Source organism: Mycteria americana, chromosome 3 (genome assembly GCF_035582795.1).
Source record: "Mycteria americana isolate JAX WOST 10 ecotype Jacksonville Zoo and Gardens chromosome 3, USCA_MyAme_1.0, whole genome shotgun sequence".
NCBI lineage: Eukaryota > Metazoa > Chordata > Aves > Ciconiiformes > Ciconiidae > Mycteria > Mycteria americana.
Window position 1 is genome coordinate 75,485,185 of NC_134367.1, and position 26,672 is coordinate 75,511,856.

At 37.1% G+C, this 26,672-nt stretch overlaps 1 protein-coding gene across 1 annotated transcript in view; it reads right to left on the reverse strand.

The window, feature by feature from the left end:
* Nucleotides 1–468: 468 nt before the first annotated feature.
* UTRN (utrophin) overlaps nt 469–26,672 on the reverse strand; it is a 394,273-nt gene continuing 368,069 nt past the window's right edge. The window contains exons 69-76 of the mRNA XM_075499063.1: nt 26,556–26,621; nt 23,230–23,295; nt 15,220–15,378; nt 14,577–14,820; nt 8,646–8,754; nt 7,071–7,157; nt 4,215–4,237; nt 469–2,655 (exon numbers count right to left, since the gene is read on the reverse strand). Of these exons, the coding sequence (XP_075355178.1) occupies nt 2,647–2,655; nt 4,215–4,237; nt 7,071–7,157; nt 8,646–8,754; nt 14,577–14,820; nt 15,220–15,378; nt 23,230–23,295; nt 26,556–26,621 (763 nt within the window). The 3' untranslated portion in view covers nt 469–2,646. The remainder of the gene's footprint in view (nt 2,656–4,214; nt 4,238–7,070; nt 7,158–8,645; nt 8,755–14,576; nt 14,821–15,219; nt 15,379–23,229; nt 23,296–26,555; nt 26,622–26,672) is intronic.

Here is a 26,672-nt window from a genome sequence, read left to right on the forward strand (position 1 = left end):
TCAGCACATGGTAGGGCTAGAAAGTACATATTTCCTGACCAAATACCTAATGCTGTGTTTCAGCTGAGCATGTTGCCTGAATGCCATCAAAACTTGAAGACTAATTTACAGTTCTAGTATTTGACAGGGCTTCACGCATTATTGCTGTTTTGTAATATGTATATATAGCATTTTTTAAATAAAGGCAGTCTGCTTCTCAGTGATCAAATTTAAAATCTGTCATGAAACCGAGAAGGATTCCAGACTAATCACTAAAGATGGAAAACCAGAGAAAACATGCACAGATTTATGGGGAGAAAACACTGCTTAATCTCATTTATATAAATGCAAACCACACTCCAAAAATGCTAGCACATAGAAATGGACTATCACAGCACTCCTGTGTTAAAATTAATCTTCAGAATGAGATTTTCAGCATTTAGCCATCCTTGAAGACCACAAAACTTGAAAGAACTCCATACGTTTTCTCGTGTTACTGCAATATATTCCTTTTATTTATTATTGTCTCAGAGGAAGAATGTTACAATGTAGTGTTTGAAGTAGCATTTACTTGGCAGCAGAGGACAAAGGATGCATACAAACACAGGCAGAAAAACAACTTTATACATAACCTCATATTCAGAACAAAAATAAAAGCCACCAAATTCACTACTGAGACCTTTTTTACTTATGTTAGGGGGGTATTTTAAAGGATTCTTTGCCTAGAGAATGATGTAGTTTGATAAAAGCAAAGTACTTTGCAGAGAACAGAATATAAAGCTATTTCCAATACTACTCATGAAGATAGGTCTGAGGTAGAAAGGTGGTCATGGCTTTCCTCTTCTGTAAAATGTGGGGTTTTTTTCTTCTCAAAATAACTACTCTACTTTTTTTAATAGATGAAGCATTTACACGAGCCAGCATCTTCTCTTCCCACCTTGACAATTTTGCTCCACTCACTCAGGAGTACTACTTAGCATTTATATAGAGCTTTTCAGACACTAAGCAAGCCCTACAACACCTTTGAGAGGTAAGTACTATCATCCCCATTTTACAGATGGGAAAACAGAGGCAGAGTGGTTAAATAATTTGCCAAAGGGTTCAGAAAGAACTGGCGCTGGAGCCAACACTACAACGTGGTCAACACTGTGCCCAAATCACTCCTTGAGCAAGAGCAGTTTGGGAGTGAATACTGTGGGGTGCAGGACAATCTAGTTGGCACCAGTTCACAAAAACACTAGAAATTCCTGACCTGCTCTCTTAATGTCCTCTAGCATTTTTCAGTAGCAGTAGAGAATTTACAACTCTTCCAATACCATTTTGAGATTTTTTTTTTTTCCTTCAGTAATAATTAAGAACAACACAGTTTTAGTTTCTCTCCACTATACATGAAATATATTGCATGCAGTTTTACCAAAGGTATGTCCTGAAATTAAAGCAAGTGTCCATGCAGCATTGTAAACCCTGTGAAGGCATTAAAATCTCTTATGATAATTTTAAAACTAGAGATCAGCTGATCAGTGACATAACTTTCCCATAACTATCCATACTTGAAGTACATAAATAAATGATTTCAAAGATAAAGATGAGTTGCAAGATTACAATGCCAAAAGATAATATCTAAGTGCATTGCAATTTTGAAGAAAATGTCCCATTGCTTAATAGTATTGGAAAGGGCTTTCTAATTGTCTCTTCATTTCCAAGAGGCAGACAAAAGACTGGTGTGTTTAGATCATCAGAAGGGGATCTCACAGAAATGAGCTTTACTTCACAGACTGTAAATTCCAAAACTTTAAGCAAGTTTGGCACAGCAGGGAACAGCAAAGCTTTGTCTCTGAACAAAGTTAGGAAAGATTACACGAACATAGACCTTACTAAAAACAACTTAAGCTATCATCTAAGTCCTCTTTTTAGCTATCTCCTGATTCAAAATAAAGTAAGGCTTAAAAAAATAATCCTCCAAATGGAGTGTGTTGGCTGGAAATAACTAAAAGAAAGTTAAAAATACCATCTTGGTGCATGAGGATGATTATGACTCGAAATGAGAGTTTACCTTCTTTAATGGAGTTAAAATACTGTAGCTTGCACCCATTGGCAATTTTTGTTAACCAGTAACAATAATGCAGATTATGGGAACTTCATATGCCAATCCTGAAAACAATTCAAGGGTAATCTGAAAACCATGTGGTCAGATGGTTAGCATATAAATAATCAGTACAGAATATTAAACGTGTGAGAATATAACTAAAGGGTATTTTACAATGTAAAAGCAAAGAGCTGAAAGGAATGTATAAATGTAACATTTTGCTCCAAACTCCTTATGCAGTTCTCTTTACGATTATCAAAAAGAACGTATATAAAGCCCCTGCCCCTTTTCCCGCGGCTGTATATTTATACAAATCAGTGACAAATACTCCATTGCTCATTAATTTACAGTTGCATAGAAAGGGAAGAAGAAGAAGAAAAAAAACCAATACTATAAAAACAACATCCTTGTCTTTGGGTATTCAGTGTTTTACTATTTCAAGTAGAACATGCAGTCAGAGCGAACAGCATGTTCCAGGGTCCCATGCAGCCTTCTGATGAAGTGGAACTCACGACTGGTGGTTTGTAGAAAAGGGCTGTACTGCATGTCAGGAAGCACTGGTCGACGTCCAAATGAACACTTCACATTGCCTGTCATGATGAGAAATAACCACATCAGTACCGCATTAACACAGAGAAAGCTCTAAATACTCTGGGGGCTTGGTTCAGTTAAAGACTTAGGTGTCATCTTACAAATACCCTGTATTTTAAAAATTTCGATGTTTTGGCCCAAGACTCAGCAAATCACTGAGGCATGTAGTTAAGAGAAACCTAATTTTACTATACTGCAGTGTTTGAAATTCTTGTTGAGTAAGGCCCAGAGGATGTTAGTGTACAGAGCAGTAAATATAGACTCTCTGTGTTCTGCACCCATAGAAAAAAGTTTAGGCAAACTACTGTCCTATCTGAAGCCTAAGTCGTAAAAATGGAGAGTATACAAAGTCTGGATTTGGCCTCGGCCCCTTCAAATGTGATGCTTATTTCCAGGCTCCTGTTTCAGGATTCTGTTCCTGAACAGACAAATGTGCCTTCTCTAATGGTTCTGGAAGGGTAGATTAGTATTATCCCCTAATAACACTGAAAGCTATCTCTGTGCCTGCTTAGAGGAAGGATTTCTGAAAAACGCTAGTTTAATTCACTAATTTAACTTATCAAGAGACTGAAACACAAAGTCTGAGATAACTGAGTGCAGGGCATGACTTATCCCATTCTCTTTAGAAATTCCTGTTTGGGAGGGCAATCCTACTATCCCAGATACTGCAATCCAAGAAAGTGTTTGCAGAGCAATATTTCTGAATTTTTAGATATTCATTCTGGGGAGGTCTGACCTTGCAAACTGTGGATTAATGGACAAGGTGAAGCAATTTGGGGAGTAAATAGACTCTTTCCCTACCACTTAGTTCTTCTGAAGTCTCACACAGCAATTTGTGGTAGTCTTTAAAACTTATTTAACAACGACACGTTCAAAGAACTCTGTAATGACACAAGATTATGTCGTTCCTTATTTGTCATACGTGGGCTCTAATATCAACCTAAACCTATAGCAAGTGTTTTTCCTATTTCTGTTACTTATAACAGAAATTTAACTGATCATTCATACCAGTTAGATTTTCAAGAACAAGTATCTAAATACCAGACTGTTTTCCACATTTTTGTGAACTCTGAAAGTAGCCAAATTTCTACTTTGAGTTTGTAAAGTGGTTGCCTACTGGGAGAAGGCGGCATAATCTAATGCCTAAGATGCTGTGTGGCTCTTGACCTTTGTGCCCTGGTGCCCATAGCTCCTGGAACTGAAGCGATGGGCACCAGGGCACAAGGACATACGGATGTCTTTGCAAGAACCAGCTTTGGTCTTGCAGAGCTGATGCTGGCTTGAAACTAATTGGCCCTGATAGATTCGAGCTGATGCCAGCTGGTCAGCATCCCAGAACTGCACACCATAGTATCTTTGGTAATGCCTAAACTAGCAGGAATTTTCTATTAACTGGCATGTTCCAGAATCTATCCTTCCCATTACATCAGTCTAGCTTCCAAATAGACCTCTAGGGAAAAATACAGAAAAAAACTCCACCACTTGGCTTTAATGGAACTTTTCCACTGGCTTTACTTTCCTTTCAATGACTATGCAAGCATGTAAACATGTCTCATACCTGTGGTCTGCCAGTGAAACTTGCTGCAAATAGAAAAAACAGAAGAAAGTTAGAAATTTACACGATTCTGCATCTTGGCATTTTAAAAACAAAGCCAGCGTCAGGAAAATACGTCCTATAGAAGAACAGAAAGACTCCTATCTTAAAAAAATAAACATTTAACTAGAAGTGTGTTGTAATGGTCTATACATAACTTCACAAATTTACTTTTCTTGTAACAAATTTATAGCATTATGAGTATACAGATGACATGAACTGTTCCTTTTTCACCACTTGCGACCATATAGGTCTACAAGTGCTGTATTATAATACCTTATGTTCAAAACGCTCTGTTCTGGAACGAACTCAGATGCAAAGGCAAGAATTCTGCCCAAAGTTGCACACCTGCCTAGTTCTGAGGACCAACCTCAAACAAAGAAGGAAAAGAGGCATTATATCCATTATCAAAGGATCTGGGGACCAAAAAGAAAACCACTAAGAGCAGTGCTGGCCTTACTGTATGAATAATTGCTTCACAAGGGATATTTGGAGTAAGTAGAAATACCGATTTCAAGATTAATTATAACTTGAAACCCATAAAAACAAATATAGCAAATAAGATGACTGGCTTTATTTTAGAGTCAAGATGGGATAAAAATAATCTACATAAGGCTCAGATGCTAGTAACTGTCCTTAATGGAAGCTGCAGCCAAGGTAGGAGAGATCAGTAATGATGAGGTGGTGAAAAAATAACTTTTGTTTGTTTGTTTTAAATGGACATGATACGTTGAACATGAGGGCCGTTCTAATAAAATTTAGCTGGGGTATAATTAAAAAAGGGTAAGGATATTATTTTTTAAGGTTAGGGATACAGTGATGCTCTTAAAACATATTGCCTAGGGAGGCTGTGGAGTCTGCGTCACTGGAAGTCTTACAGAACAGGTTAGACAATTGTCCTCCCAGAAAGACAGATCCATCTCAGACGGCCACAGGAAAAGATGGTGGACTAGATGGTCTGTCATGGTCTTCCCTAGCAAAACTCATGGAGTTTAATGCACTCTGTTGGGAAGGCCAGACTAATAATGCTCATTCCAGACTTCTAAGACAGTATATGAATCTTATGTGGTTAAGAAAAACATACTCCTAGTAAATCTCCCAAGTAAGAGATATTATACAACGACTGAAGAAGAGCAAACATAACTAGTACCTACTAATCGGGGCATGCGAGTTTGGTTTGATTTCTGCAGCAGCATGTCAATGACAAAGGGAAAAATCACATGAAATTTGGAACTGTGACTTCTTTTAATCTTAAATGCTCAGAAATACTTCACAATATCAAAGGATGTGGGGCCACGGTTTTCACTTGCAGTCCTCCCCTGCCTCATTCGGGATATTGGTTTATGGATATTAGATTTTTTTTCCATGTTTCCTAGTAGCAGAGAGCAGACAACATTATCAAGCTTGCCCTGACACAGGAATGCAAGGGAATATTTCTGCAAATTTGCTGTAAATTCATTTGGGCCAAATGTCCAGCAGCTGCTATACTGCTTATACATGCAAGACAGGAATTTGCAAAAACAAGAATTGATACTTGACTTGCATTTTCTACTGATTTGTACACATACACACCCTTGAGTTGTGCTGAGTAGCTCCACTAGCTGTTGACTTCAAGAAGAGATGCTCCTTAGAATCAAATCCTTAATTTGTAAAGCAATGGGCTCTGAACTATTGAACTTGCTGAAAATCTCAAAGGACAGCTGAAACAAAACCTTTTTTGCTAGATCCTAATTTGCTTTCTCAAAATGTGCAAAGTGCATCTTCTGTGATGCAGTTCTTCACAGCCAAGCAATGTACGTACAAGGGATAAAGGGGGTATTTTAACAGCGTTCACTGAGTTTACGAAATAGAATAGACTAGAGTTCAGTCTCGATGCTTCGAAAAGGACTGGGCATAAACACCCTCCCTCTCACTTGTGCTTTTCAAAACTGACCATCATTATTACATTTCATTTGAAAGAATTGTTGACAGTTTAAGAATGTATCAGTTTTCGCTACTGTTTTTCTAAGGCAAAAGAGCTGAAAGTGAATATATATATACGCATGTACTTAAAAAACCCAAAATACATGAATAACAAAGTTGCCACTTCACCTCCCCTGCCAAAAGCAATAATCTGTATGAAATACTGCTGGAACCAGAGGAGGGCTCCTCACTCTTGTAAGTGCAGTGACATTCCGGAAGCAACAGCATCAGTGGAAATATATATCAGCTGATATAAGCCATGCATAGGAAACTAATTGGTTTTCCTTTTGATCTCTCTTTAGTAGACACTGAATAAAATATCAACTTTCAATGCATTTAAGCAGGGAAAGGTGTTATGTGCTGTGTTAACAGTTATTTCCTCTGGTCAATTAGTTTAATAACTAGTTCAATAATTAGTTCAGGCAGTCAGCATTGGGCTATGGTTCCTCCTGTTGCCTAAGGCCTTTTTTTCAAGTTTTATTAAGAGAAACAGCATTCAGAATTTCTGAACCTACATTCACTTAAGTACTACATAAGGTTTGTATCAGCAGCTAATGGGATTCTAGGTCTCTCTTCCCTTATGTGGGCACAGCTGAAAATTCCATATGGAGCTATAGGCTTTTCTTATAGTGAATCACTTCCACTTAAAACGTGAGAACATTTGTTTATTTACTTTCACAAATAGTGTCTATTGAGAAACTTTAAAGAACAGAATTATGTGGCTTGCATATCTTGACAAGAAATCTCATCAGGGAGAAGATTTTTTTTCCTAGTCAATACCACAAGAATGACTTTTTTTCTTCAAAAGACCGCCTCAAATTCAATACTATTCTCAGGGACATATTTTGTTACACTTACAGCAGCAAGCTGGAAATGTGCTGTTGATTTGCTCCATAACATCTGTTAGATCTGTGTTGGTATCATGAGGTGGAACTAACAAGTCATCTGCAGATATGACAACAAAAATGAGCAACGAATTTAGTAATGAGAAGAGGGAAAAAAAAAAAAAAAAAAGACAACAACATTCTGAAAGGCATTCTCATCCACCCTTCCAGTTAAATACTCCTTTATATTTCAAGGGAAACCACTACCTGAAGCCTTTGTAACTTAATGTGCAGGAACTGTCATTGATAATTGCCAGCCTTGGGAGAGGAGGTGAAAGTCACATTATTGATTTGCAGCAGAACTCATTTCTCTTTTAATAAAGCTTAACCATTGCACCCAAGATTTAACTACAAGAAACTGCCAAGAAGGAGCAGTATATAAGAATTTACAGTTAAAATAAATAAAAGGTTTACAAGATGAGGGAATTATACTCAGTAGCTGCTCAATTAAAATTCTGTCCCATTTTCAGATGATTTGTCATGTAACTTTCAGAACAAATACACCATTCTTCTTCTGAAAAAAACATTTATTTTTATTCAATATGCACCAGCAATTTCACTAGTGTTAAAATCCTCCCTGCCATTTTTTAAAAAAATGCTGCATAAGATTACCCAAGGGAATGGTTAGGGAATACAACTGGCTCTGTTCCTGGCAGTGTTATTAGACAGCATCTCTCATAAATCTACCATTGCATTAAATCAGACTCGAAGAAGTTCCATGTTTTTCCAGATAAATTAAAGTAAAAACACATGTCAATGCTGAATGAAAACTTTTCAGTATGCAAGAGAATATTTTTCCTGTTTTCCAAAGAAATAAAATCATTTTTTAATCTATAACACAAAGGCTTGAAAACAAAAACAGAGAGGAAATTGTATGTAAGATAATTTGAGAAAAATCTTTTATTTTTTCCCCTAATTTTGAGCATTCAGTGGTCTGTAGTTATTTCTGCTAATTCCCAGTGGAATTAATGAGTTCTGATACTGGAGAATTTAAATAATCTTTCAAGAGAGAAATCCCCTCATGTGCAGAGGCTGTACACTTAAATACTCAATAATTCCTAAAGATGTGAAGTCTTTGAGGGGTGGGTCATCAAAATACCAGGATAAGCAGAGGATACACAAGAATTTTTAAAGCTGCCATCAGGAAGCTTAGAGTACATGTTTCAGGCATTTGTTCCTGTATCTGACAGATTACTTGGGTGCATGCGTGTACTGTAGGACAAACAGCTGTTGGCCATTTCAGTCCAATGAAATCTGGTTCCCCCTTCAGTGAGGATGGATTTGCCCAGTAAATTCACTTGCTCAAAATGGATGGGACCAAGGAGTCTGTTGACAGAAATCCATAATTCAGTCACATGGATTCTTGTGATACCACAGCTGTTTGCAAGTGCAGGGAAGCAACAGCTCCAGCTGCACTAAGTCTTGTTCCCAGTAGCATCACAAAGATCAGTTCCTTTTTATTTATAAATCTTTTCAGAAAGATGCCAACAAACCTATTCAGCAGTCATCTATAGACCCACGCAGCACATTATCTGATCAAAACACTTACCTGTCTGATGAAACGGTGAGCTTGTCTCTTGCTCGAGCGGGTAACTGAGGGCAGAGTGCTGGGGCGAAGCACAGGGAGAGGCGCCATTAACCCGGGAGTCTGACTCGGGCTGCATTAAAAACAATAATACCCAAATTTAGATAAATTGTATCTACAGAATTTAAGTGCGGGCTTGTATGCAGTCATCCAGCTCCTTTCCTTTTTTATGTGGTGTTTCTTGTTTGTTCTCCAAACTATTGAAAGTTGGCCTAGGTCTATACAACCATTAGGGGGAGAAATGAAATGTTAAACGTTAAATGAAAATTTAGACTTAAGTGTAATTCTTATGAATTGATGGTTAAAAACAATGTTCTGTTGCGAGCACGCACCATAGAAACACAATGTTATGTACAACCCAAACAGTCTACCAAGGCTCTCAGTCCAGCTATGCAGAAAGACTACACAATAGTATTATTGGGGTTGTATATATATCTATGGATATATACATACATATACACATACACAGAGGACATTCAGCTAAGGTTCCCTAAGAAGCTTTACTCATGCTTAAATCACAAGCAGTTTTGCAAAACTCCTTCACAATCAAGCCAAGTGAAGACAAGATTCAAGAGAATTTTGTTAAATTTAAGAAGTGGTAGCTAGCCCTCACTCCTGCTGACACAGCTTCTCAATAGTGTGGAGGACACCAAATTTGCAGGAAAACTATGTAGTATGTAATCTCCAGAAAATTATGAGAAGGAACCCATATACTTTGAAAACTGTGTTGTAGGCACAGTTTCTGGACCCTTAAATTCACCTGAAGAATCAAACATGTAAGTTCTGTATTACATTTAGTTGTAACCATGTATGTGCTTGAGATTATGTATGAGTATACCGATATGGACACAAAATAAGAAAAGACCATAAGGCTTCTTCACTATAACAACTCAGAAATATTGGAAGGGATCTCGTTCAGGCATATTTTTTTTCTTCTTTTTCTTCTTTCTTGTAAGAAGTCCTTTGAGGAAGAGAGTAGTAATACAGTATTTGAGCTCCAGAAGTGATTGTTCTGAAAAAACAGAAGCACATGAAACAGAATTTACATCTGAGGCAGTTACAGAATCTTAGCAGAAACTGTTCCCCTATCTATCTTCTTGATTGCAAATCATCAGATTACTTCCAAAGAGCTTAAAGAGCAGATTATTTAAGTAAATCTGTCAAAAGCAGATACAGAAGTAATAAAAAAAATCATTACTTTTAAGATCTTTTTGAAACTGAGACTGAACAAGTACCTAGAACAGCTATGAGACTCGATGCAAAGAGGTAATATACAGAATGGCAGTCAATTTGTGCACAAGTTCGCTCCTTTGCAGCTCACAGCATTAAGTGCGAGGGTCAATTTTTTGAGACAATTTCCAGTTTAAAAAAAAAATAAATCTTCAACAAAACTGAAGATTGTTGAACAATGAAAGATACTTTTTCTTCCATACACAGTGGTGAGAAATAGAAGAAAATGTTTCCTTGGGCACTCAGCAAATCTTTTTTTCTCCTGCAAATCTCATCTCTCTCTTAGCATGACAATACCAACTTCCAGCTTTGACTAAAAGAATAAATCAAGAAATATTGCTCTGCATATAGAAGACAAAGAAAAATGGAAATGTTTTCAAGCCAGCCAAGGATTTTACCATCAAGAAACTCCTATGAAGAGTGAATATGAAGTAGTATCAAGTAATTAAGTAATTTGCTATTCAGTATCAGGCTCCAACCCAGCTACAGGGTCTAGGTAAAATGAGTGTGGTGATTTTAAATAGGCCAAGCCTGGCGTAACTAACTCCAGGTAATTCTGTATAGCCAGGAACCTCTGTTCAAGAAGAGCTTAGAGCTACAATGGTAAAGAGATGAAGCAAACTCTTCAAGGGTTAAGAGTTACTTCAGTACAGAACAACAAAGCAAACTTCAGCAGCAGAGTGGCTGCTTGCCCATCCCACAAACAGATGGACAGAGAGAATTTGAATCATCCAAAATGCAAACTTGCACCTGGACTGGACCTCTGTCCCTCTTCAAGCAGTAACTGTGGATAAATGGTGCAGAGATGACTGAGGGTGACTGAGCAAGCAAGATTGGTGCTGGACTTGATACAAAACTGCAATACAGCAACACATAGGATAGATCAAGGATAGTAAGGCGCTGTAAAGTCAAGATTAATTAGGATAGAAAGGAGATGCCTACGAACTTAAACGATGAGTTAGTAGTGAAGGTTATTTAGTACCACTTAGGAGTGCTATTGCAAATAACAAAAAACCCCTGCAGAGCACAAGGACTCTAACAGCGGATAAACTGAGAGCACACAAAACATACTTGAAATACTTTACGTTGATGTAACATATATTGCTGCAGCAGTCAGAATGAAATATTGCAGTTGGATTAAAAAAAAAACAAACAAACAAACAAAAAAAACCCAAAACCCAACAACAACAACACTCCCCCAAAACGAACACACCCCCCCCCCCCATCCCCTTCTAATCAGAGGACAGTGTCTGATGACTTCTTTTTCATTTAACTATACTGATAAATGTTACATTACATACTTCCAGTGACTGCAATAACAAGAAAAGCAAAAACAAACCAAAATTCTCTTCTTCCAAAATGAGGACAATACCATTACACAAATGAAAAGTAGGGTTTGGAGCAGAAAGGGAAGGGTTCTGGTAGTGGCATAAATGCCTTAATATAATAATCAGATACTGAAAAATGTTAAATGCAAAATAGTTGAGGATATAGTTGCATGTATTTAGATGATTTAACAGTTTTACTGGGAGAGAACCTAGAAACTAGAAAATCTAGAAAAAACTAGAAAATCAAGTTCTGCTTGACCCCAGTTGCGTAACATCTACAAAATCTGTTCGCTTCCATCATCAGCCCCCTTCAGGCATCACGAAGCTCATGCCTTCTTATTCAAAACAACCCAGCAGACAACCCTTAAGCCAGAAACCATAAGAAAATAGCCTTAGATGTTACTATACGCCTGCTTCTTCCTCCTGAATAAATAAAAGCAGAGAGAGAGAGCACATCTCTATAGTGATGAGGGGAAAGTCTCCAACTCCAGTTTCTGTCAGTTTTCAAACTTCTTTTTATGCAAAATCAAATAAAGATACAAAGGGATAGATAAGTTCTTCTCCAGAAAACTCTGAAATTGAGGCATTTTTCTGTATTGCAGCAGTTTTTAAAGCATTTCAAGGAGATATTTACTTTAACCAATTTTGATCTATAGTGCCTTATTTCACTGTGCCTCCTGCTGGTGTCCTTCCCAAAGAATAGCCTGAAGTGTTCTATGGCTTAATGGATACATAAAACATACCTGTTCTTCCCTTGACTTCTGTTGCTTTTGGTAAAAAACAAAAACAAACAAACAAAACCCCACAAAACAAAAAGCTTCCCTCCCCCCAACCTCTGAATCAGAGAACCTCAAAAAGTCCAGTTCCCTTTCCACATCTATTACAGATGTTTCTTCTTGTTCCAGACTTAGTCTCCCCTTTCCTTCTTGTTCCAGACCTATTCTCCCAGCCACAAAAGAAACAGTCTCCTCTGCTGTTTTGATAAAAACTCCTCTGCTTTCAGTTGGAGAAGGAGCTGCAGTCCCTATTTACTCTGTCTTAGAGTCTGATCATATAGCCATTGACAGATGATTTTAGCTCCCATTAACTTCAATATCAAATCCAATATGAAACATCTATTCAGTAGCTCAGACAAGCAGAGAAAAATCCAAACAGACTTTAAATGCTCTTCATAATAGGTCTTACTTCTACTTTGCACATGCAGTATCTAAAAGGGCTGAAGAAAGGAAAATGAAAATAGATTCTTTATTTTTTCTCTATATAATTAACATGTTGGTATCAAAGTTGTCACAGGCCAGTTCTGTTTCACCTTCCTCTTCGGCACTATAATCAATCAGGCAGACAAAAATGACAACACCGTCTGACAGCCACCAATCCTTTGGGCTTGCTAAAATAAAAATAGTATGGTAACCTCAGAATTGTGACCTGAAGTAGGCAAATGTGCAGTGAGGATGCATGCATATTTCTGCTAAAGGTGTTCCTTAAAGAATGCCTTTGAATGTTCTCATCTAGATTAAACAGTTACTACAGGAAAGTTTCTAAGTTTCATTAACTCTCTACCCAAATATCTGTATGTAGATAGACTCACTCCATATCTTTTAAAGAAAAAAACCCCCAGTATTTTGGATTCAGTGACAAGTTATTAATCCAAACAACAGTCAGGAGTCTGAGTGGAGAAGAGAAATGGAGAGACTTGCTGTTGACAGAAGAGAGAAACAGAGAGGGCATGAAATGCCAGTCACAGCAAAGAAATTGCTGTAAACCAGTTGTGTCCTTTAATACCAGTAATTATTATTACAGGAATTACAGAGTTGTTATATATTTTGACATTGGGACTTATGAGAATCTTCTACCCAAATCATCCATCTCATTAATGAGAAAAGGCATTCCTTATATCCACTAAAAAATAATTGGGACAGCCAAAAAAAGCAAAATAAACAAATACACTTAGATCCTCAGTTGGCTTCTGATAAAGTCCTTCCTGAAGTAGTGAAAGAGGTAAAGACTTTCATAGACTGTGAATGGCCTAGGTGACAGAAAAACAAACACGCTGAAGAGTGATCATTTTTTCAGAAAGTTAAGGGGGCAGTAATGGGATTCAGTGCTGCTTCATAATTGTATTAATGTCAAAATAAAGGAGTTCCAAAGAACATATGAATATGAACTAAATATATGAATTATTTACAATTTCTGAATCCCCTTCAGGGGAGTAGCTTCAGCATCCTGACAGGAACAACAACAAAAATACTCTGCTAGAGGGGCAGGGAAGCCACTGGAACAGATGCATCTTCTTGCTGTTCAGCCAAAACTGCCTAGAAAAATTACAAAGTCAGCCAGTGAAACAAACAAACAAAAAATAATCTTTATCACTGTGATGAGAGTATCATCTACAGCAGGAACTTATGCCATTTTGACACCTGTTTTTTGCAGTCTGTTTCTTGGCTTAGTTAAATCCTCTACTGCATACAGCCAGTCACCTGACTCATGGAAGGCAGGAATAATTTGCCTTACTGGATTCTGATCCAAATGTAATGATTAGTTAGGAGGAAACATTCATACAAATTGCTCTTCATCATTCTTCCACACATGATTCCACACATCATGCTTCCACACGATACAGTACAAACTAACATCTCTAACAACACCTTGTAGATGTTGCTGCTATTATTTTTATAATCTAGATGTGCATATGCTGACTTCAAAAACAATCAACATTTCTTCCCCCAACAAAGGAACCCTACAATCTCTAGCTACTGACATCTGCAAAAAGGCTCATGCCTTCAGCATTACTTGTGCGCAGACCATTTTTCTGTAGCTTATTGGTCTAAATATGCTACTCAAGAGGAACCGGGTTTTTAATGGAATGAATTGCTCCTTTGCATTTTAGACTTAACTTTGGCCATCTGTCTTTGGCATGCTAAGAAAGGTTTCAGTGACTAATCATGACAAAACCCAAACAAATTATTAAAGGAAAGATTGGAAAACTGAAGTCAAATACAGGGTGTGACTGGCACCACTACTTGGAATAGGGTATATATTTTCTTCCCCCTGATTTTTAATTAATGAAAAACTATTGCACTTGTTTGTGTTATTCTCAATGTTTCATAAAGTTACCATGATCACTCCAGCACTTGTAATCAGCTTGTGCTCATTTGACTTTCACCATGGTTTATACTAGATGGTAGGAAAAAATATTTCTTCATCCTAGAAATGACCAAATGCAACAGACCAAGCTAGTGTGGTAAAAATATCTGCAGTAAAATTCCAATGCCTTTGTTCCACCAAGAAATCGATCATGCAGAAACAACATGGGGGAAAGACATCAGTGTACATATACCTGCTCAAGTAGCTGCCGTAGCCGGTGAAGCTGAGACTCCAATTGTTTATTGTGATCTTCCAATATTTGCATCCTCGCTTCCAGGCGACCTTTATGTTGCCTCAGAAGTTTAGCTTCAGCAATGAGCTCGGCATCTTCAGAAGCATGTTGAGGTGACACAACGGACTCAGGAGGTGATGCAAGAGGGTTTATTCCTCTCCGAAGATGTTGCTCCTTTAGTTGTTCATATTCTATCTGCAGACTCCTGGTATTGAAAAGAGGAAGAGAATGAAGACTTAAGCAAACTAAAATAAAAAACATCCTTAGATCAAATTATGATATCATCACCTCCAACTACAGAACACAAGTAGCTCATACAAAGACAATGTCTTGGTTTGTGGTTTATGGGGAAAAAAACCATAAAACAATAAAGTAGAGGTTAAACTAAGGTATTTTATCACAGATCCACCCTCTTCTACCTAACAGAGTCAGGCTATGCATGACATATGCCTTGATTGTTTGTTTTTTTGTTTTGGTTTGGTTTTTTCCTAAAATCATGACTCCTAGGTCCATCTCTTCTCATCTCCAACAACTATACATAGTACATGCATGGCTCAAACAATGAGGTTGACAATTCGGACACCAGGTAGGATGATTATGAGACCTTTGCTCTTCCTCCAGGTCAGCAATGATGCGCTCCAACTCTCCTCGCTCTTCCTTTTCCACCGACTTGAGTATCTGAGCAGGACTCTGTGGCTGACTCACAGGCGACTCTCCTCCCAGCGTCTGACAATACTGCTGGATAAGGGCGTGCTCATCCTCTCTAGAGCAATAAAACAACATAGATAAAGACAGAGCAGTGAAACATTTATTATGTGAGCAAACATCTTTGTCAAGCTGAGGGTTTTGTTTGTTTGTTTATGAAAAAGGACTAAAAGAGCAGGAAATAAGCCTTCAAGAATCCAGTATATAAGTGTCAGATGTATGTCTCAGCAAATTGTGTTAAAATTTTCATGAGCTGCTTCTGAAAAATATACTGCAAAAAACCATATAAACATACAATGCACAGGAAAAAGAAGATTGATCTGTAGTAGCGTAAAAGACCAGTTTACTTTAATGTATGCATAAAGAACAAATGCTGCTGGTGGTTTGAAAAAAAAAATAATGAAAGTGAGAATCTGAGATAATATAAACCAAAAATGACTGATTTGAAATGCCTTAAAAATAAATAAAACCAAACAAGCGATCTGATAGTTCCTTTTTTTTTTTTTTGACCATAAATAGGTGACATTTTTAATATTCTTTAGGAGATAATTTTGGTGTGCTCAATTTACCTAATAAAATTAGAGAGAAAAAATCCCCACAGAATTCTTCAAGAAGTCATAGAGTAATGAATCATCAAGTATCTAGCTAACACTGTGCACTGCACAAAGGGACTGACAGTCCTGCAAAAATAATGCTATATGCTTTGAATTAGCATTATATTTTCCAGGGATTTTTTTCCCATTTTCATATACACATGCGACACCTTGAAACTTTTCAAGGGTAGCAGATCTCCTCCTCCTTACAGATTGAGGGATAGAAATAAACTATAACACTGTCCTCCTCCTGACTCACATAGAAGTTACCTTCTGGTAAGGAGATACAGAAGTCCTGACACTTTCAGTTATGCTATAATGTCCAAATGAGTTTGCTTTTGTATAGGTGTGCCTTTCTTCCCCAGTTGCTGGCTTTTCTCCATAAGTGAAGTCAGATGGATAGAAAGTGAAGGACACCATGTCCTAAAAATAGTTCGCTTGCTTGCTTACTCAAGAAGGATAAATCAGCAGCAGAAAACCATACACTATTCATGTTTTTAAGAGAGAAATTGCTGCAGCAGTATGAATGCTGAAGAAAACCCTCCTTAAATTATCTTCTTTGCCTGACTAGAAACAGAGACTGCCTACCTTATGATACTGTGAAATACTGTCCCTACAAACTTTATCCTAAAGATCTACAGTTAAAGCATGGTCATCAACAGAGAGAAAAACACAAGCAGTATATATATGCATATTCAGATATCATTTAGAAAAGAGACTTTTTCATATTAAAAATATTTCTTGTGCTGACCTTTTTCCTACAATTGTTGGAAAGAAGCAGCTATGAATTCTGCTATTAACTGATTGTGGTCTGACATAATGAAAAGTAAACTCAAGGACTGCCTTTGAAAGCACATACAAAAAATAGGAAGTCCATTATATGCAAAGTATTTATTTTCCAAGTAAAAGTGTAATGGAGCTTTTCAAGAGGCTTTTTAAAATTTCCTGTCAGTCAATTTAACATCTTTCATCACAAAAGATCCAAACGTACAGTCTCATTTGAATGAATAGTAAAACCAGTTATTTAGAAATGTATACCCTGGAAGAAACAGAAGTTATTTTTGTGGTGACAAATAATCTATAAATGTATGTACAAGTAAAACACATCAGGTGTTTTACAGGCCATGCACATGCATTGGGGTTTTTCCTCAGAAATACATTCAAGCTCTTGGGGTAAAGGGAGCAAATGTGCGTGACAGGAACAAACGAGAGTTGCAAACATACTGTTTGTGTAATGGAAGACCCTATTTTATCTTGCTGAACCAAGTTTTTTTGGTAGTTCAGTAGATCAATACCCATTTAAAAGCATCACCAGTATTAGGAGCAAGCCAAAATAGCCACAGATTTAATAAAAACTGATTCCTGGTGTCTCTCTTAGAAAAGCACTTCTATCATGCAGCAAAGTGATTTCATTCTTTGTAGTACTGCTTAAGACAACCTTTTTACTGAAGACTAATCCTATGGTAGAACAACACTGAACTACTTCTTCTCAAGGATAACTATTCACTATCTACCCAAAGCTATCATGTAGTCTTCCACTTTCCGACTTGTCAATGAGATTTGAAAATCTAGACTATTACAATCAAACAAATGTGCATCAAGTAACACTATACCTAAAAAACTCAAACCAAACAAAAAAAATTTATAGCCTGTGCCAGTTCTATCCACTTCAAAAGTTCATGGCATTCTATCCCACATGAGTTCATTTATGATAGAAAGGTATGAAGACATCCTTCCACAGAGCTCTGGTTGCACATCACTTTCCTTCATCCTATCGTTTGTGATTAACTACTGGTTGGCAGAAAGTTTACATGTAAAATTGAAAAAGGAACCTAATTAGCGAGTTCTTCCACTTTTAACAATGAGTTGAAAGTTTAAAGGAAATAATATACATTCACTTATTTCTTATCTGTCTTGGCTGTAGTCAGTACTATACTCATGAGAAGAAATGACAATATTGATCTTCCCATGCAAATGAATACATGTAATGAATTTTTCATTCAATACACCTACATAATTAAAATATAATTGGGGTTGTATGTGCATTTAAGTCCCCCCAAAATATAGAGGATATCTGACAGTATTAGCTGAAAAAGAAACAGAACAGTGCTCCTTTTTTTCCTTACCTAACTGCTTTCTCTTCTCCACTACTTGAGTGATTTCAGGGAAACCCATCATCACTTCCTTTATTATTTTGCATTAGTCTAGTTAAAACTAAAGCAAATGCTAGTGCAGTTAATGAAGTTTGGATCAGGTCCTGATGGGATAATGAAAACCTCATGGTACTTCTCCACCCTTTAACCAGCTTGATAAAAAACCCCCACCCCTTATAACTAAATTTTTGCCAAAGTGATGTAACCCCTTCTGGGGCTTCAAACTCTGTGGTCTATCGCAGCCCTGCAAAACATGCAGAATCCCCTCACTGCAACTGGAAGGGCTGCACTAAGCTGGGAAGTGCTGGCAACTCAACGTCACATCTTCAGCAAGCACAGAAACAGAGTGTTAAAGCAGACTAGAGAGAGAACACAGCTTTATCATCCAGGTTTCAAAACACTGTTTACATATTAATTTAAATGATCCACTGTAACTACACATACAGCCTTATTTTGTGCAAGGGTGTTGATGTTGTCAGGAAAGGTTCATGTGATCAAGTAGTTTAGTCTGGTTATTTTAATTAGGCATCAAAAAGCTGCTGTCTACATTTTAAGATGATGAATTAGTTTATAAACAACTATGTAGGTCATCTGAAATGGATTTTTTTTTTTAAATATGGCTCTGTAAAGAGGATTTATTATATTTATTTGAATTTATTAAATCTGAAAATTGTCAAGATCGTACATTAGGTGTAACCTCATTTTTTAATGAAACTTATAAACCAATCAAAGAAAGAGTTTACCCAGTAAATGCTTAGATACTTTTGTCTGTATTGTGGTCCAGTAGGTGAGATCAACACGGCTAAATACAAATTGTTCAAGATGGATTCCAGGTAATTTTATAGTTTGGACTCCCAGCTATTCAGTCCAGAAAAAAATTAATTTCCCTCCTCTCTCACTGGTTGAGAGTCTCAAGAGTCTGGACAGGCCAGACTGTGAATAGTGACCAATCTTTTTTTAGGGATCACACCTTGCAACTGACAGCAGGCTTTTTCACGTGCTGGAGGAAGTGCCTGTTAGAAGAAGTCTTCTGAAGCAAAAGTCTATTTTTACCATGTGTTCCACCTCTGGTCTGTCTTGCAAAACTACTGGTTCAAAAAACCTGAACCTTGAACCTGCACCAGCAAACCTCATGACTGTAATGAAGACAACTCATTTGTAGCACAGGAGTCCCAAGGCAGGGCTTCCCCATGACCTACAACATAAGGGAGTGACAGATGCTCTATGGCACACAAACACTTTCATTTTGAGAATCTGGGACTTTCTTCTGCAGAATTGGTTGGAGATGGCAATCAGCAACCAAAATAAAAGCACAACATCAAAATAAATTTGTCATGTTTTCTTGGTGGTTATTCTCCTGAAGACCATTCGTGCTTCGAGAAAAAGCTAGAAGTACACAAAATCCTTCAACAGCAGAGACTGCAGTTCCTTTTCAGCATTTCACCATAGAAGAAAGCAGTAAATATGACATCCCAGGAGGTCAGACTCAAAAGAAGTACATCTCAAAGGAAAAGAACATCCCAACAAGGAAACCCAGGGAAAATGGCCTTTAAAATATCCTATTCTCTTTGTGGATATATATTTTCAAGAGATCTATTCCAAAACATGCATTATGCATGGAGGAAGCAAGAGGCAAATAATGTTGCATATAACTTCCCTTGCATCAAAACTATGCTGTGGAAAGAAAAATTCAGATTTCCTGACAGTCACTTTTCATCGGTGTTTTATTTTATCTGATTAAGAAAACTGATTGTTAAATTAGATTTCAGATAGTAAGATGTGGGTATTTGTGATCCTCCTTCACTGATCATTTTCATTTTTCCTGTGGCTCTCATACTAAGTGCCATGCATTCTAGTCCAAATAAAGTGTACCTTGACCTACTGATGCTATGAGAAATATTAGAATAAGGTTCAAGAAGGTACTCCGAAATGCTTTGTCTTTAACTTACTTGTTCTTCTCCTAATTTTATCATCATGTGGAACTAATTTCTCATTGTGACAAGATGCCTTTTAACCACTTACATCATGTCAAAGTATTCAGGTACTACATACTGAGGGGCTCCAGTTTGACTTATGACACATTGAGTGGCAGGGCCAACTAAAAGTACCACTGGCCTTCACTGCTTATTCCTACTCCTGCACTGAGTACACAGCTCCCTAAGAAATAAAATTTCAGGTGTGTTCCAACTCTACCTTCAGCTGAGTGTGAAGTGGCATCAACAGTGCTGCAGACACGAAGATGACTGGTAGTAAAGGCATTAATCAGAAAACAGCTATTAAACATTCACATTTATACAGAAATTATTTATACTATGTCCAGTGCACTTAACTTCAGTATGGGATAGATAAGATAGTTTGTACATTACAGGAATAAGAGGGTTACATTCTTGTCCTATTCTCCTAACAATGTTTTTTCTCTTTTCATGCTACTACACCATGATTTGTTAAATTGTGAGGCATAACTTTCTGTTAGGGACACTATTTATCATTCTTTGTGTCAAAGTCTTCATTTTTTCCTTATGTTCATCTTCATTTGTGAAGAGGCCAGTCTGCTTTTAAGATATAGATGTTTTCACATCAATTAAAGGCAAAGAAAATTCATCACAACAGTCTAGCCTAAACATTTAGAACTCCCTAATGTATGGAGAAGATGACATGAAGGAAAAACATTTTTATTCAACGTGTTTGTATCAGAAAACTCATGCATGAGAGCATTAGAATGTTTGTTAAGAAGCTGGACATACTACAGTAGAGACTATGACTTTTTTTCTTTTTTGCTATCTACAAATATTTTTTCAATTGAGGAAAATGTGTTTTTTAATGGATTTGACATACCCTTAGGGGAGGGGAGGGTTAGAAAAGCTTAGTTAGGGAGATCGAAGTCATAATGACATTCAAGACAACAAGCTAGTTAAAAACCAAGAAATTTCTTTGAAGAACGTTTTCTTAACCAAATGGCGTATTGCAGAACATTCCTGCAAAAAAACTCATGATGTTTAACTGATGGCAGAAGTTCTCTTATTGTCATTCAAATGTAGAAGACTTCTTGCACATACTCTTTGGAGCATGAAGAATGTTAAAAGTATTGTTGATGAACTTGTTAACCTGACAAGACCAAAGCAGTAACTTTCCAATATCAAGTGCAACTATTCCTCTCTTCTAGGTTCACGGTAAACTGAAGGAGTCTTGAGGACTGATAAAAATAAGATTACAGAACAGAACTCCAATTACAAGAAGCAGATAATTTGATTTCCAAACCTGTGATCACCTCCTGAAGGTTCGAAAGAATACCATAAGAAAATGAGATTTTGCTCAGACAGGTTTACAGCAGGGGCATCTGAGCTGAAAAAATGTGCATCCAAATTTCAAATTGCTCCTCCAAATTCAGTCTATAAAGAATGATTACACCATGCTCTTTTCTCTGTCAAACTGCATTTAAACAATAAGAGTAGAGCATATAAGAATAAGAACAATAAGAACAGAACTATAATCCTAAACTGTTCCAGCTGTAGGTGACTTATGAACCAAACTGGGATCCAAACTTCATAGCTGTGTAGATCCCTGCAATAGTTTAACTCCAAACTTTAAATGACAGTACTTCAGAATTTTGTGAGTACTTCAGTATGTACCTTAATGAAAGCATGAATTATTACCTGCAAATAAAACAGAAGGTGCCATTCAGTACAAAAGTTACTTTCTTGTCCTCCCTGGCCTCTAAATCTCTGCATATTTTGTTTGTGTAACAGTCCCTTTTTGACAACAGGATTGAGACCCAAATTCAGAAGTCCCTCTCACATACTGATACAGAAGTTCACCATGTTCATTCTTTTTCTTAAAATAAAGGTCATTTTTATAGGTGAACAGGGAAATTGCATTAAAATCAACAGCTAATTTGCCAGTAAAAATTAAGGATATACACCCCCTTTTACCATTGGGACGGATGGTTGTTTGATCTTTGTATATGAGTAGACTCATTAATTGCAAAATAAACAACTCAATCAAGTGTATGAGCATTGAGCTGCTTTCAGGTTTTAGCTTTCCCTGCCAAGTGGCAGTATGTTTGCTTTTTTTTTTTTTTTTTAAGGGAAATCAAAACGGAATAGTTTGGCTGCATTTCTGTCATTGGTGAGCCTACTAATGACAGAAACACATGAAAAATATTAAAAAAAGTTTCATTAGTTATGCAAAGAGAGTTAATCAAGCAGAAAAGAAGAAACATATAAAGGTGATCACAAGTGCTTCTCTGAAGCAAAATATTTTAAATCTCAAATTGTTAGTACATTCATAGGTAGAATAATTTCATGATTAGATTTTAAAACAGTAAATGAAAGTATTATTGAGAACAATAGCATTTCCTAACTAAAGCTGAACAAGAACAATTTCTGTTTCCTCTTTAAAAAAGCTGATGACAGCTATTAATAACTGAAAAGAAGGCGGAGTCCTACTATGCTGATTTAATGAACAGAACTGATGATACAGTGAGGTTAAAACATTAATGTATTTCTACATTGAGAAAAATCGTATTTAATTTATCAGTAATTTAAGGGGTTCTACGCTTCCCAGGATCATCAATGCATTGTAATGAAGGCTTTTACAATAAAAGTGACACATCATTCAAAATAGAAAATGGCGTTGATAAAATTAATGTGGGACCATGTTTATATCCCCAAGTACAAACAGATGGATCAGCAGCCGCCAAACTGAAATCTAAGCAAGAAGTAGCAACACTGTTCTGGCTCTGCAGAACCTTCAATATAGACAATTTTTTTTTCAATGAGAAAATGGTCCTGGGAATTAGCACAAGCTATCGACCCACTCCATTGTCCACTTTGACATAGAAGGATTTCTCTTCTAATCTGACAAAAGCAGGAAAGGAGTACAAACTAGAACCTATAGAGCTGTGACTTTTTTCCAGTTGTATGAAATACCCTCCCTTTTGAAGCGGAATGGCTGACAAATGTAGAGTTCCCTTACATCATCAAACGAACATCACCAATTTCTACAATTGGTGCTTGGAATTATGAAATCTATGCAGGCATCCTTAGTGTCACACTTATTAGCTACTTACCCTGGGACTACATCCTGTGTTACAACTTATGAAGATTATACCATGCAGCTATAAACCCAAGTTCCTGGCAGCCTTCACAAGTATGAGTTACTTACACACTTCCTGTGGTGGAGCTGCTGTCTGTGAGGAAGGAGCCATTGGTCCTTTCCATCTGCGCGAGCCTGAAAGGCAGGGAAAGACCACGACATTCAGAGAACATGCTGCACAATTTAAACAGAGGCACTGTGAAGATCAATTCTACTTAGAAACAGCTCAGATATGGCAATCTTGGTATACACAAATAGGAATAAACTCCTAGGTTTTGTGACAGAAACCTATAATCCAGAGGACTTTTATGAGAAACTTGCGCTATGATTAACTAATTCTACTTGCCAAACAACAAAGAACAAGTATATTTTCTATCTCTAGTATAATTACCATTAGCACCACCACAACTCTCAGGGTAAAATTAGTTAAAGAGATGTTTTCGCAGATGGTTTTCTTTTTGAATTTTATAAAGCTGGACTAACAAAAGAGGATGAATACTTTTTAAATATAGCACATGCAACATCTGAAACTATGCTTGGCAAATAACGTCACACTGTGGACAGACAAGTCCTGGAAAACAACACAAAAACCAGTGTAACCACAGGGAGTCACAGCCTACAGTTCTCATTTGGAAGGAATTAATCTAAAAGGACTGGATTATTATACTGTACAGGTAAGGCCATACTGCTCTGAAATTGCAGCAGAAGTTTTCTGTCTATTCAGTTTTCCAGGAAAGATATACCTTATCTATGTAAGACTCATATGTAAAAATCTAGAAATGCTCAATGCTGTGCACATACACTGGACTGCACCAAATGCAGCTACTTCCTTTACTGTAAAGGTATCTTAATTTTACGTATATTTTTGCAAGTGTTATGCATTATTACAGACATCTTCAAACTTCTTTTTAAAAGCAGTGTACAATGCCCTAAAGAAATGGGAACTCTGGTGTCGTCTTTTAGCATGGAGCATGCTTGCCCATCTGTACATTTGTTAATATTCCTCAGGGCTGAAGAAGGATAAACAAAAGCACACACAGGATGAAGTTGTCTTGCCCACCATGGCTGGGGTGGGATGTTGTGCTCCAACACCTCCCCTGAAGGGAAGAGCAAGCTCCTAAGTGACAAGAGACATTCAGATCATCTCTGCTGTGGGGCATCTCAAACAGATCTAGTTCATGGTGAGTAACAAGAGTGAGTTAGATGCTTACAAGTCACTTTTGTAATGCTGCTTAGCTCAGCATCTTTATTTGATGAAACATAATTTTTGAAATTGATCTTCATAGACCCTTTGTCACATAGGGAAGTAAGACAAAACCTGTATTTTCCAGAGAGGAGAGCCTGCCCTGAATCTCTTGACGAATGAGTAATAGATATCCTGTCTCACAAACGCAGATTCTACCATGATCATCATGTTTTCAATCTCCATCATTTAGTGCGGATTTGCTTGGAACAGCATGTGGAACCAGGAGACAGCCCCTGATCATGGAGCAGAGGGAGACAGGGAAGGGACTCAGAGTTGCAGAGAGCCTTCAAGGCAGGATACAAACTGAAAGCTGAGAAAGGGAATTAGAAGCAACTCAGAGGTGACACAGCACAACAGAACGGGGAGACGGTACTTGATTGCAGGTAGGGGACTTTGTTAACAGAAAACTGAGAGTTGAATGTTTTTCATTCAGTGACAATAAAGGTTTTAAGCCCTCATATACTGTTTCTGCTGGGCACAGTCTTATTAAGGAAGCCCTGGTAATATTTCTTGAAAGAAGCTTAGCTGAAAAGACCAATACAACAAAAAATATTTACTATTTTATATGTGAAATATGCATAATAACAGATCCAACTAGAAAGTACACAATAAAAGTTATATCAAAGATACGGATGGAGTTGTCTCTTCATTTTTTAGATTTTATTACTAGAGGGGAAAAAACATCTTGAATAGTTTTAGATAGTTAACTTATGTAGTAATAAGTATTTTTTAAGTTTGTGGTTTTGTTAACCAACTTCTTCACAGGGCAGGTACAGATTTAGCTTTGTATCCTGAAGGAGATAAATGGTCCACCTTCAGCAAGTCTAATCCACAGCAGAACTGGTATGCGCTGAGGCGGAGGAGAGGGAAAACAGGTATTGCAACTGGCATCTCCCTTGATGCTTAATGCGGGTCCAGAGTTTGTGCTTCATCTGGGCACAGAAAGCCACAGCATTCTGGCACCACAGGCTATCAAAAGGACATAGGGAGACAGAAAATTCTCACATCTTTCTAGTGAAGTCTAATTTCTTTGCCCTTGCCTAGTTTGTAGTCCTGTCCATGGGTTTTAATTGATTACACCATGGCCTAAGTTATAGATTCAAAGAAATGTTGGGTGATTTAAATTAATTACATGTTCCAAATAATGAAAAGCACAACAACTTTGTGCCTTTGACAATGTACTATGCTACTTATGAAGGATGAAAATATTCAGAGCGGGGCGGGAAGGAAGGAGGAAAAAAAAAAAAAAGAAAAAGGTGGAGGCTGACAGTAGGTAGCCCTTCAGGGTTAGTTTCTGCCCCATTTTTCCCCTGCTGCAAAGACTATCTGTTGGGTATCCTAGGTATTTAAGAAACTACTTTGAAGCTTTCTTATGGTGCCTGTAAGTAAGAATTCAGTTATCTTAAAGATAAACTCTGAATTTTTATTCAAAAAGCTGAAAAAGTTAACATCGCTTATTAGTTGTGGAGATCAGATATAACAATAAAAACACCAAAAGCAAAACCAAGTCAGTTCCCATGGTAATATGGATCAATTTTTGTTGCCTAAAAGTTGGGTGTTGTTACTTGTTTTTGAGAGGGTACCGCTGGTTAGTGCTTAACCATCACCAGTTCTGAATGCACAGAAGAGAGTTCAACAAAACACAGAAGCACTGAGATGGTCTTGGCAGAATAGACATTTTATCATGAAGGGACTAGGGTGACCCCATAAAAGCCAGAACATAAAACATCCGTAATTATTATATGCTCTGCTAAAAGTCAATGGCAATGGATAGTGTCAACCTGTCACAGAAGAAAATGAAAACCTGGGTCTAAAAACCTACAGGGAAAAATTATATATCCAACAAGTTCAGTTCATTTCCAAAGGTTAAAAATGAAGAAACAAAAGGAAAACAGCACATTTTAGAAATGACACACAGTAATTCTGCAACAGTTTCCATTTCATATGACAGACGGCAGATTTACTGCATCTACTTTACATTTAATATGACTATATTCAGAAGCTGATGATTTAAAAATATTTGACTTACTTCTGAGTACAGAGAATTATATCTTTTTAACAAATAATGTCCAGCCAGTAGAGTATATTAAAACCTGCAGGAATCAATCACAAAATGCAGTGTACTGGTGAGAAACTGTGCATCTCTTACCTAGTAGCATACTGCTCTATCCTGGAGTGTGTGTCATCATGAAACAGCTGTGGAGACTGGGAAGGACTAGTTTAAAAAAAAAAAAAAAAAAAAGAGTGGTGTCTAAAGCAATTCATG